Source organism: Sciurus vulgaris (assembly GCF_902686455.1).
Source record: "Sciurus vulgaris genome assembly, chromosome: 6".
NCBI lineage: Eukaryota > Metazoa > Chordata > Mammalia > Rodentia > Sciuridae > Sciurus > Sciurus vulgaris.
The window spans coordinates 134,517,807-134,530,783 of record NC_136466.1 but is presented as its reverse complement, the minus strand read 5'-3'; the positions used below and the strand labels follow the sequence as shown (position 1 = coordinate 134,530,783).

The following is a 12,977-nucleotide window of genomic DNA, read 5'->3' as shown; positions in this document are numbered from 1 at the left end:
CTGCCCAGAATCTTGCAATTCTTTGCTTTTGGATTTGGCTGCCTCCCACCTACCTGAAAACCTGTTCCTGCCACTACACGCCCACAGGAATATGCCCTGTCCCCATATTCCAGCTGTTTCTTACTGCATGGCAGCAAGCACTACCTATATAGAAGAGGCCTGGAGTAATCATTTAGTGGGGAGAATTTTGGGAGACCTAATTGGTGTAATCTCAAGAAGCTTTCTTCGAAGAGGCAGGCGTTGATGCTATGTTTGTGTTGTTTGAAGTTGGGCCTTAGTTAGATGTTTGGAGGAAACCTGGTATTTGAAGGAGTACACGTGTAAAACAATGTCTGTACCTTCTGTAAAGTTCCTGTAGAGAATATTTAGTCCATATTAGTGACTAGGTAATACTTATTGGTGAAAGTGATGGAAACCTTTACATTTGATCTTCGGTGTGGTTACATCTCAAAGGCTGTCAAGTTGTAATTTCTCTTTGATCTTCATTTCCCACCAGGATTGACAATTGCCAAACGCATCCAGATTTCCGATTTACCTCAGTTAGTTGCTGCTTTCCACAGTTTGGTGGGCTTGGCAGCAGTGCTGACTTGCATAGCTGAGTATGTCGTGGAGTACCCACATTTCGCTATGGACGCAACAGCAAATCTCACCAAGATCGTGGCCTACCTCGGCACTTATATTGGCGGTGTCACCTTTAGCGGGTCACTTGTTGCCTATGGGAAGTTACAGGGTAAGCAGTTCGGTATAATGTGGAAGTAAATGTCCACCGTTTAGGGTATGGTGAGTTTATTTACTTTCCGAAATCACCTTCTCTGCAGAAACTGTTGGATGAAGAGTCTTGGATAGCGCTTGGAAAGATATAAGAGATTTATTTCTCCCCGTAAAGATGACTCCCTTTTATTAATTCTTACAAATATCAAAGCTTTGGAATTATTTCTTCTGCAGATAGCTAGTGGAGGAAATTAGTGCACAGAAATTTGTGCAGAGAGACTAGTTGACATTTGATAACACGTATGAACAAAATAATAGCTTTGTGATCTTTGGTTAGAGATGTCTCTACATGGAATTCACACAAATGGACTTTATATATTTCTCAGAATAGAGAACAACTTCTTGTGTAAGTTCATGTGATTGGTAAACAGTACTCATTCTGAAAACACATATTTTAGGCTGTAGCTCAGCAACTGCTACTGCTGTACTGCATCATGGAATTGGAAGTGGTGGAAAAAAATCCAGGGAGGCTGTTTTCAGAAAAAAAATGAGTCTCTAGGGAAACTAGTTTGTGATTTAAAAATCAGGTTTGCCTCTCAGTAATTAAGTCATTAAGTAGGACACTTCCGTGAAACTTAAAAAAATCATGAAAGAACTTCAAACCTAAAACATTCTTGTCTTAGGCTTTGTCTTTAGAAACAACTAACAAACAAAGGTCCTTTTCCCTTGGGCTCAGTTGATAGAATCAGAAATGCTAATGTACTAGACTGTATTGAAGTTTTAAATAAATAAAACCACACTTAACAACTTCTGTGTTGGTCATACGGGAAAAAAAATCACTTTTTAAGATTTCATGACAAAGAGTAAAGAAATTATGTGATCAAAGTAGGGAAAAGAACAGTTAAGTTGAACCATACTTTTCCTGTCTCCGTTAGGGTTTGCTCCATGTAATAATTTTAATATGCTTTGTGTCTCGTATCTGGTGATATGAAGTGATATTTCAGATACCATGTCATTCTAATATTAAATTTTGGTAGTTTGGGGTTAAGTGACATGCACCTGAGTGCTTGTGTGGAGGGGTTTTCTTACAACACATTTGAGATTTTAATACCATGTTCTTTGGTCTAGGTATCCTGAAATCAGCCCCTCTCCTCCTACCTGGAAGGCACTTACTCAACGCAGGCTTGCTGGCGGCTAGTGCTGGTGGAATAATCCCATTTATGGTTGACCCCAGCTTTACCACTGGCATTACCTGTCTGGGCTCCGTGTCAGCTCTCTCTGCTATCATGGTAAGAAGTTGGAGATGAACAAGCACATACTTTCAACTTAATTGTTCATTTAAAAGTTGTCACATGTGATACCTTTCTTGCTCTGGAATCTCATTGGATCTATGTGTTGGTGAATAGGAGTTTTAAAAAGTTGAGGGTTTTAGTTTGTTTATTGGGTGTTCCCTGTATGACAATTCCTACAAAAGAGTGCTTTGAGGTTTATACAATTAGTCTGCTTGTTAGTTGCTCTCACATTCTTTGGAAGGTAGGACACTAAATTAAATAATCGCATAAAAGAAAATTCAGTTAATAAACCCTGGGCGCTTAGTGAGGGGGTTCAACCTTTCATAACAGGTTTGGACTTCTTTTTCTCCCTGCCTTTTGCATTTAGTCTATTAAGATGTAGACTATTTTTTGTTTATATCTCTTTGACATTTTTATTATATCAGTATTTGATGATATTACATGCAATTCTGTGATTCTCATTGATTGATTGCCTCATGTTCCTCTAATCTGGTGTATATCTTGTAGACAGGGTTTATATTTAAAAATTTTTTTGGGGGGGTGGTACCAGGGATTGAACTCAATCACTGAGCCACATGCCCAGCTCTATTTTATATTTTATTTAGAGGCAGGGTCTCACTGTTGCTTAGTGCCTCGATTTTGCTGAGTCTGACTTTGAACTTTTGATCCTCCTGTCTCAGCCTCCCGAGCCTCTAGGTTATAGGTGTGTACCACCTTGCCCACCTATTTTAAGGTTTTTAAAAAACTAGCTACTGTGCCTAGTTCAAAGTTAGATGTTTAGCAATTGCTTATCAAACACTTAATGGTTCTTTGATTCAGAAACATAAGATTTATAGTACACAAATGATACTTATTTTCGTGGGATCCTAAGAATTAGGTCATGTTCAGTACAGAAAGTTTAAAACACTTGTCACTTCAAATTCTATCTTTATATTCCAGTTTTAGTCTGCCTTTTATAGTGACAATTTTTGTTTTATTTTGCCTTTTTTAATAACAATTTATATTTTAAATGGAAGAAAAATAGTTCTGATATTTTTACTCTAACAAAGCAAAAGAAGTTAAAGTCTCAAAATCAAACCAATAGTATAGAATTATAAAACTTCAATAATTCTTACTTTTTGAGATTTAAAAAGTACTTATTGCCTTATGAGAATATCTTCATAAGATGATTTTTTTGTACTTATTTTAATTGCTTTTGAGTTAAATAAGTGATAAACGAATACACTCAGTAACAAGAAAAATACAGGAGAATGAGGAATAAAAAGCAAAAATCTATCAGCATTTTTATTTTCCTGGTTTTGAAATTCATGGGTATTATCCACAATGTGTTACACATACTTTGGTTTCTGTTATATCCATCTAAAGAGTATCGATTATCATTTTTAAATTTGTTTTTATAGGTAGCTAACTTGGATTGCAGATTTCATATTCTGGCTTCTTTATGGTGGGGGTAGCTGCATTCTATTATTTTATCATTAACAGGATTGCTTGGACTCTGCCCTACAAATGGCATAATTTAAAAATCAGCCAGATTTGGGGGCCCAGTACAGCTAGCTTGCTCCTTTGCAGCATTTCCTCTGTCACTTTCCAGCTGCTTAGTCACCACAAACCCTATCTTCATGATCTTCCAACTAGAAAAACTGTGGACTTACAATCTTAGTTTTAGCTGCTCCACCTGCTACTGACAGTGGTCTGACTTTAGTCTAAAGCCATAAAACCTGTACAGTTCACTTAGTGGTATTTTATTTTTTTCAAGTATAGACCTCTCCATTTCTTTATATATATTTTTATTGGCACATTATAATTATACATATTAAATGAAATTATAGCGGAGTTTCTTGTTACATATTTATACGGCACACAGCATAATATATCAGGTTCATTCCCCAGTCCCTCCCCTTCTCCATTTTCTGCCTGCTTTTCCTTACTACTTTTATTTAGAGATTTTTTTTTTTTTTTTTTTTTTTTTTGAGGTAGAAGGGGCAGCTGAGTGTTCACAGCTGTTCTATCTATGAGAGAGTTGTCAGATGGAAGACACTTGGTCATTACCAGAAGTGGGACTTGTATGGAACTCTGTTAGTTGAAAAGCTGGAATGATGAGGAACCAAGATGTTAAATGTCAGAGGTTTTATTTTAGTATTCTGAAAGTTGAGTTCTGCTTCGGTCTTGGTCCTAGGGTGTGACTCTGACGGCTGCCATCGGGGGTGCCGACATGCCTGTTGTCATCACTGTGCTGAACAGCTACTCAGGCTGGGCTCTGTGTGCCGAGGGCTTCCTGCTCAACAACAACCTGCTCACCATCGTGGGTGCACTCATCGGCTCCTCTGGGGCCATTCTGTCATACATCATGTGTGTGGTAAGACCCTGAGTAAACAAAAGGAACGGTCTTCTGGAAATATGGATGTGCTGGTCATTTATCTGCAGTAAAAAAGCATCTGTCACTTTCAATATTCAGCAGAAATATCAAAATGTATCATTTAAATAAATTTCAAAAAGTGTTTTTAAAGTGCTCAACGATGGAGAATTAGGAAATTAAATGTAAAGATAAAAATTTTCTAAGGCTCTCTCCATTTGAAGATAGTCTTTTTTTTTCGGTGCTGGGGATCGAACCCAGGGCCTTGTGCTTGCAAGGCAAGCACTCTACCAACTGAGCTATCTCCCCAGCCCTCCATTTGAAGATAAATACAAAAGATTTTTGGTTATTTTTTTCCATTCTTTTTCTTTGTGCATTACATATCTGTGTATTCACTTGTCTGATCTTATTGCCTTTTTCTCATTCAAATAAAAAATCTTACATATTTTTAACTTTTTACCTTTAGGATGCTTTTAAAATTTTATTTTAAGACCCTTTGTATTAATCCATCATATCGATATACAAAGTTCATTTAACTTTTCCCTAATGCTGTACATTTTAGTTTGATTTTTAATTTTATTTCATATAAGCACATCTTTGATTGTTTTCAGCTTTTGTCTTAGAAGAGAGAGTGTGCTCAATTTTCAGGCTTTTATATATTTCCTAAAAGCCTTGCCCCTCTCACAGGTCATCTATGAGAGGGCTTCTCTTGAAGTTTTATGGACAACATGATTACAAAAAACAAACAAACAAACAAACAAAAAACACTGTGAATACTTGCTTGCTTTGTTTTTAGTTTCTGATTTTCTTCTTGAATGGCAAGAATATCCTGCAAATAATTAAAGGTTGACTAGAAAAATTTTTCTAATGATAGGTATTATTCTCTACATACTTGTTATGAATGATTGTTAAAAGACAAGCATGAAATTAGCAGAAATCAGAATGTGACCTTTCACTGATAAATAATTTAGACAAGAGCTGCTACTGCTACCTTCATTGTTTTTTTCTTTACAATTAAGAAACCCCCTTATTTTGCAACTTAGAATTATTCTTAAGTTTTAATTGAAAACTCTTAGTTGTAATTTAAATCCTGGTTATCTTTCTCTAACAAGAATATTTTTGTTTCTTTGGCCATATTGTAAAAGAAAGGATTTGATAGCCCAAATTCAAAACCAGCTAAGAGATTTTTTAAATTAAGTTACCCAAGTTATTTAGGGAATTTGGAAAGGTTACCATGTGTATCCTGTTTTAAAAGCGTCAATCTTTGAGGTTTTTAAAGAAAAAAACATATTCAATTGTATTAGAAATACAGTTTATCTAAAATTGAACTTTTAACTCTTAGTTCCACTTTGAGTCAGATTGGAGAATTTGACCAGCAGGGGGCAGCAGATTTTTTCACTATTACTTAAACAAGGTTTGCCAGAAAGCTGATTTTAAATTAAGTGGGAGAATTTGAATTTTAGGCACCTTCCTGCTTTTCTCCTTCCTTCTTTTTTTTTTTTTTTTTTTTTGGCGGTACTGGGGATCGAACTCAGGACCTTGTGCTTGCAAGGCAAGCACTCTACCAACTGAGCTATCTCCCCAGCCCCTCCTTCCTTCTTAATGATTTCTTTAACTTCTTAAATTTATAACTACGCCTTCCAAAATATGTTTCTTCTTTATTTAGTTTCTTTTATTATTACTAATTATAGTAACCATATTAATTCATACGGTAACACATCTGTGATAGGAACTTGAATAAGGTAGTAAGAGGCACTTGCTGAAAATTCTTCTATGCTTTATTTGGAAATAATCTTTTATCTTTCTCTCTTTTAAAAAATCCTTTCATACTTCTTTTTCTTTCTTTCTTTTCTTTTCCTTTTTTATGGTACCAGATATTGAACCCAGGGGCACCTAACCACTGAGCCACATCCACAGCCCTTTTATAATTTTTTATTTTGAGATAGGGTCTCACTAAGTTTCCTAGGGCCTTGCTGAATTGCTGAGGCTGACTTTGAACTCGTAATCCTCCTGCCTCAGTCTCCTGAGCCCCTGGGATTAAAGGAGTGTACCACTGTGCCCGGCTGTTCATATTTCTTGTTCTGCTTTCTTTAGCTCTACTGTTTCTTTCTATTTCATCTGCCACAAGCATGTCATTTGCCATCACCGTACTATATTTTTTTTATTTTCTAAGATTCCTATACCATATGTATAGCTAATAAGATATTCTTATAGCTATCTGGATTCATAAATATCATATTGGATCAGATTTAATACTCTATAAAAGCAAGTTTGTATTAATTTGGATTTGGGGACAGATGTAGCCTTAATTTAAAAAAAATACAATTATAAAAATAAAAGATGTATAATATAGGAAATTTAAAAGAAACAGAAAGGATAAATAAAATTATTTGAGCTCCTATCATCAATTAACTGTTAACATTTAAGGTTATAATTGTTTTCAAGTGCCGTGTTAAATACATTCTATTTAGCACATTGTTTAATTTTCTAACATTAATTTTTTAACTAATAATTTTTAGCATCAACACATCATCATAACACACATATACTATAAGCTACTTATCCAAATCTATTATTGTTTTAATAATTTGTTTTTGGTTGTAGTATTTCTCCTTGTACATCTTTGTTTCCTTTTTTTACAAGTACAATTACATGTTTAAAGGGCAGAAGCTCTTTTGGTTGCCTTTTGATGTTGATAAATTGATCTCCACCAATGACTCCTCCTCAGCGCTCTTATCTAGTGATGGGTGTTATGCTTACTTTAATGCATACTCCTTACTCCCAGTTGTTATCGTGAAACAAAAAGAAACCAGCATAAAGAAACTTGCCATATTCTTAGACTTGGAAGATAGAAAATTTCTTTCCTTCCAAATTTCTCCGATTTCTGATTTTTTTCATTGACTTTCACTGATTCTTAGTTTGTGCTTCTTTAAGAATTTTTTTTTCTTGGCTATGCTTTGCAGCACAAAGTAATTCATAAGAGTAATAAAAATTAAATAGCTGCTTCAACTTGGGCATTACTACAGTATTGCAAATATTATTCTGGATGCTTTACTAACGTTAGCTCATTTCATCCCCATAATAGTTTTGGAGATAGGAAATATTCTCATTTTAGAAGGTATTTTTAAGGCTTCTTATATAACTTTGTGTCCATGAAGCCTGGCCCAGCACCTGGTACATTCCGATGTATATACTGTTTGCTAAATGAACATTAGATGGATATTTTATTAGCTCATTAACTGGAGTTAATATGGTACCAGTATGTTGGCCTTCATTATTATAAACTGGACAAAAATTCAAGTCTAAAGCAAAATAGGATGGTTTTGCTGAGTGTGGTGGTGCACACCTGTATTCCCAGAGGCTGAGGCAGGAGGATTGCAAGTTCAAAGTCAGCCTCACCAACTTCAGGATGCCCTAAACAACTTAGTGAGACCCTGTCTCAAAATAAAAATAAAAAAGGCCTCGGGATATGGCCCAGTGGTTAAGCACCTGTGGGTTCAATATCTGGTACCAATGTCCCCCACCCCCCAAAAAACCCAAAACCACCATCATAAAGGGTAATTTTAGCTATGGGAAGAAATGGAATGTACCACAAGTGGCTAACCAGCAATCCCTAAAATTGTATTTGTTCTGACAATAAATTCTTTTGGGTGTCTTCTGAGCTATGGTTACACAATATCCACTATTATAAAAATCAAAAAATGTTGGCAATGTCTAAACAAAAAATTCAAATCAATGATGTGCTTTTTTATCCAGATGTCAAGTAGACATTACCTTCTTTATGATTTTATAGTCCCTCTACTTGTGATAGAATTCAGATCACTTGGGAAATAAAGGTCTTGCAAAAATGCAACAGCATTTTCAGGCAAAATTTTTTGATTTTTGTACTTTGCTATTTGTTGCCAAATTAAAATAGAATGAAGTGTTTTGAAACAAAAAATTATGTTTTTTGCTTTGTAATTAATACCCACAAGGCACTGAAATGAGAGGCTGGTGAATGGCATATATGTTATTATTTTGGCTTTGTCTATTTTATGACCTTTTTTTTGTTTTCAGGCTTATTTCTCCCAGTACACTTAGAATTATATGAAATAAGGGTCTCTTTAACATAGAATAAAATTTTCATCATAGTGCTTAATAGTTTGGAAGGAATAGTTTTGGACAGTGTTGCAAATTTTTTTGCCTTGAAAGCTGGAAACTCTTCAAACTGTGGATCAGTGCTCATAGGATAGATTGTTAATCACATAAGCAAGCAAAAAGTAAAAAAAGAAAGTCATAAACCCTAAACATTTGTTGAGAACATAATGTTGCAATGGTAAATTTAGAGATGAAAATAATTTAGTTTTTAAGAGACCACATGGAATTAGTACAATGGTGATATAATTGTGTCTATGCGCTTAACAAATAGACTTTGATTATTAAACTACTATGAGGGCTCCCTGATTTTTCTCCCTAAGTTGCCATCTGAAGTGTGTACAATTTAAATGTCCTCAGAAATCTTTCCTTCTCCATCCATTTTATAGGTTCCTTTTAAGTCAAGTTAGAATAACACGACTCTATCTCTATACATCTGTCTCTCTGTCTTATAGCCCTCTGCGATCTGTTCCTTTGCAAGACTGATGGAGCCTCTTTGTCCATTTGATTTTTTTTTTTTTTGAAATTATTTATGACGGAAATATCTCAACGTCTAAAATAATGTTATGAATCAATTTTAGAGGCAACATTTTGGTAAAGCATTTTTTTTGATAACAATTTCAGAATCTTGTAATTCAAAGCTGGAAAAGAATTATCAAAATCCTCAAAAAAAGAATGTTTGGGAATTCTCAGGTGTATCTATCTGGAATTTTATTTAAACCTCAGAAATAAATATGAGAGGATATGTTAAGAACTTATCACTTCAAGTCAGATCAGGATTATGAACTTAATTAAAAACATTAATTTTTCCCTGACTCTCTTATCCATTAATAGTATACATAAAGATATTTCAGGCTTTATTTTGTGTATATTAACCTTGGACTAATTTACCAGTCTTGGAGCTCTGTAAAATGTGAATGTGTTTGATAGGTGAACTTAGCATGAAAGAACAATTTAAAAATTCTGATATCGTGACTCATCATCATTGCAGTTTGTCATTTATGAAAGCATGGCTCTTTGCTCACCTCTGTTTTCCTTACAACCTAAGCAGTGAGGTAAATGTCTCCACCAGAGTGGTAGCCAGGCTGGGCCCTTATTCTGGGTGGTTGTGGTTTTGCCCTATCGTTGGAGATCTCTAATTGCTTTTTAAATAATCAAGTGTTATATTTATCTTTTTAAAAAGTAATAGATTGATCCTTACATAGATTTTACAGTGATCAATGCTATGTTTATTATGACCCTTAAAATAGGGTTTAATAACATTTGGAATTTTTTCCAATTGGTAAGATCAGTTACAGTCCTATAGAATGTTTTGTTTTGGTCGTGTACAGTAATGATTTGAATTCTTAAAATGCCTTTGATTACTCAAAAGGTCTAGCTCCTTCCCCTTTACCATCCTACCTCAAGACAGCTACAAATGAGGTTTTCCACAGCAGGACAGTTATTTCATTTGGGGCATTTGGTACATTCTGGGATGATTGTGAATTTGCAGTGAGAAGTCCCTTTTGCCTGGTTTTTCTCCTGAGATTATTTTACAATTTAAAAGTGTGGGTGTAAATTTAAAGAGAGTCTAGCCTTATGTGCCTACCTTTCTGAAAGTGAAATATTTTAGAGCCTGATGATGGATCCATTTACTTCTGTTACAACTTAGGTGTAGGGTTTCATGGAGTGGTAATAGATTTGGAAAATATGTCAGCACCCATGTTTCTCTTCTTCTTGAAGACAGAGGGCAGCAGAGTTCTAAATCAAATGTAGCCGGTATTTTGATTCCCTCTGGTTGCCTCTTGACAGCTTGTTTCTGGTAGCAGAATTCACTGGAGAGATCTGAAGGGTCAGCGTAAAAGTTTTTATTTCTGTCATTCTCTTTGGTTTTGGTTTACCTCTGGTGAAATACACACAAGTATGGAGAGAAGTAACTCAATCAACCTTTGGATAATAATAGTGAATCTGAATTTTTCATTTTTAAATTTTACTGGTAGTTTTCATTAAAATCTTTGTCTTTATCTACATTTTACTGAAAATGTATCTGTGTAATTGAAATTGACTTGATAGGAAAAAAACATTAGTTCTCTTTAAATTTTGAAAAAATTTTCAGAAGCCAGCTCATTTTAACCTAGTTAAAATGCTCTAAATCATCAAATAAGCCCTTTTTAATGGTTCTGAATATCATATATGCAAAATTTATACTACTCTCAAAGAGTTATGTAGATTAAACAGCTGATAATTTTTTTCTGTAGGCAATGAATCGTTCCCTGGCTAATGTGATTCTTGGAGGCTATGGTACTACTTCAACAGCTGGTGGGAAACCCATGGAAATTTCTGGCACACATACAGAAATCAACCTTGACAATGCCATCGACATGATTCGAGAAGCTAATAGCATTATCATTACTCCAGGTAAAAAAAAAAGGCAAAACCCAAAAGCAAACAACTTATAATTGTTATAATAGATTCAGAGATCATTTCTTATAATGGGAAAAAATGGAATTGGAAACATAATCTATAAGCTGATGCAATGGATTCTGTAGTGTTAAACCTGTATGTTTAAATCATGTTTGAGTCCTAGCTATTTTTTTCTCATTGGTAGTTTTTCGGTGTATCATCAAGATTAAATTAGATATAGGTTATGAAAGTGTCTGACTTAGTTGGCTTGCTTAGTCTCTTTTCAAAAATAAATATTTTAAAGATGACATCAAGAATCATGTGGTTTTGGGTGGGGTATGGCTCAGTGGTAGAGCACTTGCGTAGCATGTGTGAGGCACTGGATTCAATCTTCAGCACCACATAAAAATCAATAAATAAAATAAAGGTCCATCTACAACTAAAAAAGAATATTAAATAAAGAAGAATAATCATGTGGTTTCAAAAGCATGAGAGAGCATGACCTAGTAGACAGAGCTTGGTCTGGGAGTCACAATATTTCACTTTTGGTCTTAATTTTACCAGTAATAGTTTGCATGACATTGACCAAGTCATTTAATCTCTCTGGGCCTCAATCCTCCCTGCCCCCCCCCCCTTTTTTTTTTTTAAGATTTAGCCCAGTTCTTTTTCACTCTTATCAATACTATGGTATTATGGTAACACATTGATTTCAGTTCAAGATTTTAACTGCAGTTAGTCTTTTGGGTTGTCTATAAGGAAAATCTTTTGATTTGACATGTGGGTAGTTTACCTGTTTGTACTAAGGTAAAAATAATAAACATTATCCTAGTCAAATGTTAAGGTGCAAGCCTTCTTAAGTTGGGGCACCGTTACTTTTTAGGGGCATTTGAAACATGTGACTTGGGTTTTTGGTTGTCATAAAGATGGGGCTGCTATTGCCAATTAGTGAGCAGAAACAGATTAAACAGATACACCGAAGTGTGTGGGACATTCCTGTGTATTGAATTGTCGCAGCCAAAACAGCCTTGGTATTGCCTCTAGAGAAAGTATGCTGGAGCATAAAGAAGTTGAGAGCGTGGTCTTTTCCTCTAGGCATTTTCCATGGAGAAAAGAAGTCAGGTAGATAAATGATGCAGGGGTTGGCTGTCATAAAGTCTAAATGGAGTAGTGTGAACCGTTTTTCCATCATGAAGAAACTAAAAAGGTTTGTAGGCAAGCAAGGATTTGTTTTTGGCTTTAGAGGGAGGGTTAGTGTTGGGGTTGGGTTAAGGTAGAGGGAATAGCTTAAGCAGAAACTTGGCATTTGGTGAAAAGGATTAGAAAAGTAGTGACAGATGGGAGAGTCATTGTATAGGTAAACTGGACAGAACGTGGGAGTTAAGGGAGAAGGAAGATGGCTGAAGTTCTTGTTATGTATAAAAACATCAATATGAAGATCATTTTTATTTTTCATTTAGGTGTGTGGATGGGAATGTTGATATTTTTTGGAGATATAAAGTTTGGACAATGAGCATGCTATGTGAGAACTCAAATGAGAGGCAGAGTGGGAATCATCAGATGGTTACTGAAGCCATGGGATGAGCTGAGGTTTTCAAGGAGAGGTGAGGGAAAAACTTAGTCATTTAAGAAGGTGAATAGAAAGAAAAACTGTTCAAGAAATTTGAGAACGGAGAAAGTTAGGAGAGTGCCAGGAGATTGCAGTATTTTCTTTTCTTTAAAATATTTTTCTAAGTTGTTTATGGGCACAGTGCCTTTATTTATTTTTATGTGGTGCTGAGGATCGAACCCAGTGCCTCACACATGCTAGGCAAGTGCTTTATCACTGAGCTACAACTCCAGCCCAAGACTGCAGTATTTTCAAAGTATGCACAGAGTTTGAAGACATGAGAGAGAGATATAAGAGAGGGCACGAGCAAGTATGTCTGTGGTTTATGGACAGGGGGTGCCCAGGAATATCATACTCTGCAGAAGATTGAGGGATCATTAGATTTTAAATTTCAAAATCAGGTTAATATTTTTTGAAGGTCAGCTTATAAATTTGCTTTCATTTCTAGTTCTGTTAACTGATTGCCTGTGTTGGCATAAAAATGTGTTTTGAGCAAGAG

At 35.2% G+C, this 12,977-nt stretch overlaps 1 protein-coding gene across 10 annotated transcripts in view; it reads left to right on the top strand.

The window, feature by feature from the left end:
• Positions 1-12,977, top strand: part of NNT (nicotinamide nucleotide transhydrogenase) — a 101,481-nt gene that overhangs the window by 51,130 nt on the left and 37,374 nt on the right. For all 10 annotated transcript variants that reach the window (XR_013764678.1, XM_079145055.1, XM_079145056.1 and 7 more), the window contains 4 exons: positions 497-730; positions 1,840-2,000; positions 4,180-4,359; positions 10,728-10,887. Coding sequence is in view for 9 of the 10 variants with exons in the window: in XM_079145055.1 (XP_079001181.1) it covers positions 497-730; positions 1,840-2,000; positions 4,180-4,359; positions 10,728-10,887 (735 nt within the window). In the remaining variant the exon portion in view is untranslated. The remainder of the gene's footprint in view (positions 1-496; positions 731-1,839; positions 2,001-4,179; positions 4,360-10,727; positions 10,888-12,977) is intronic.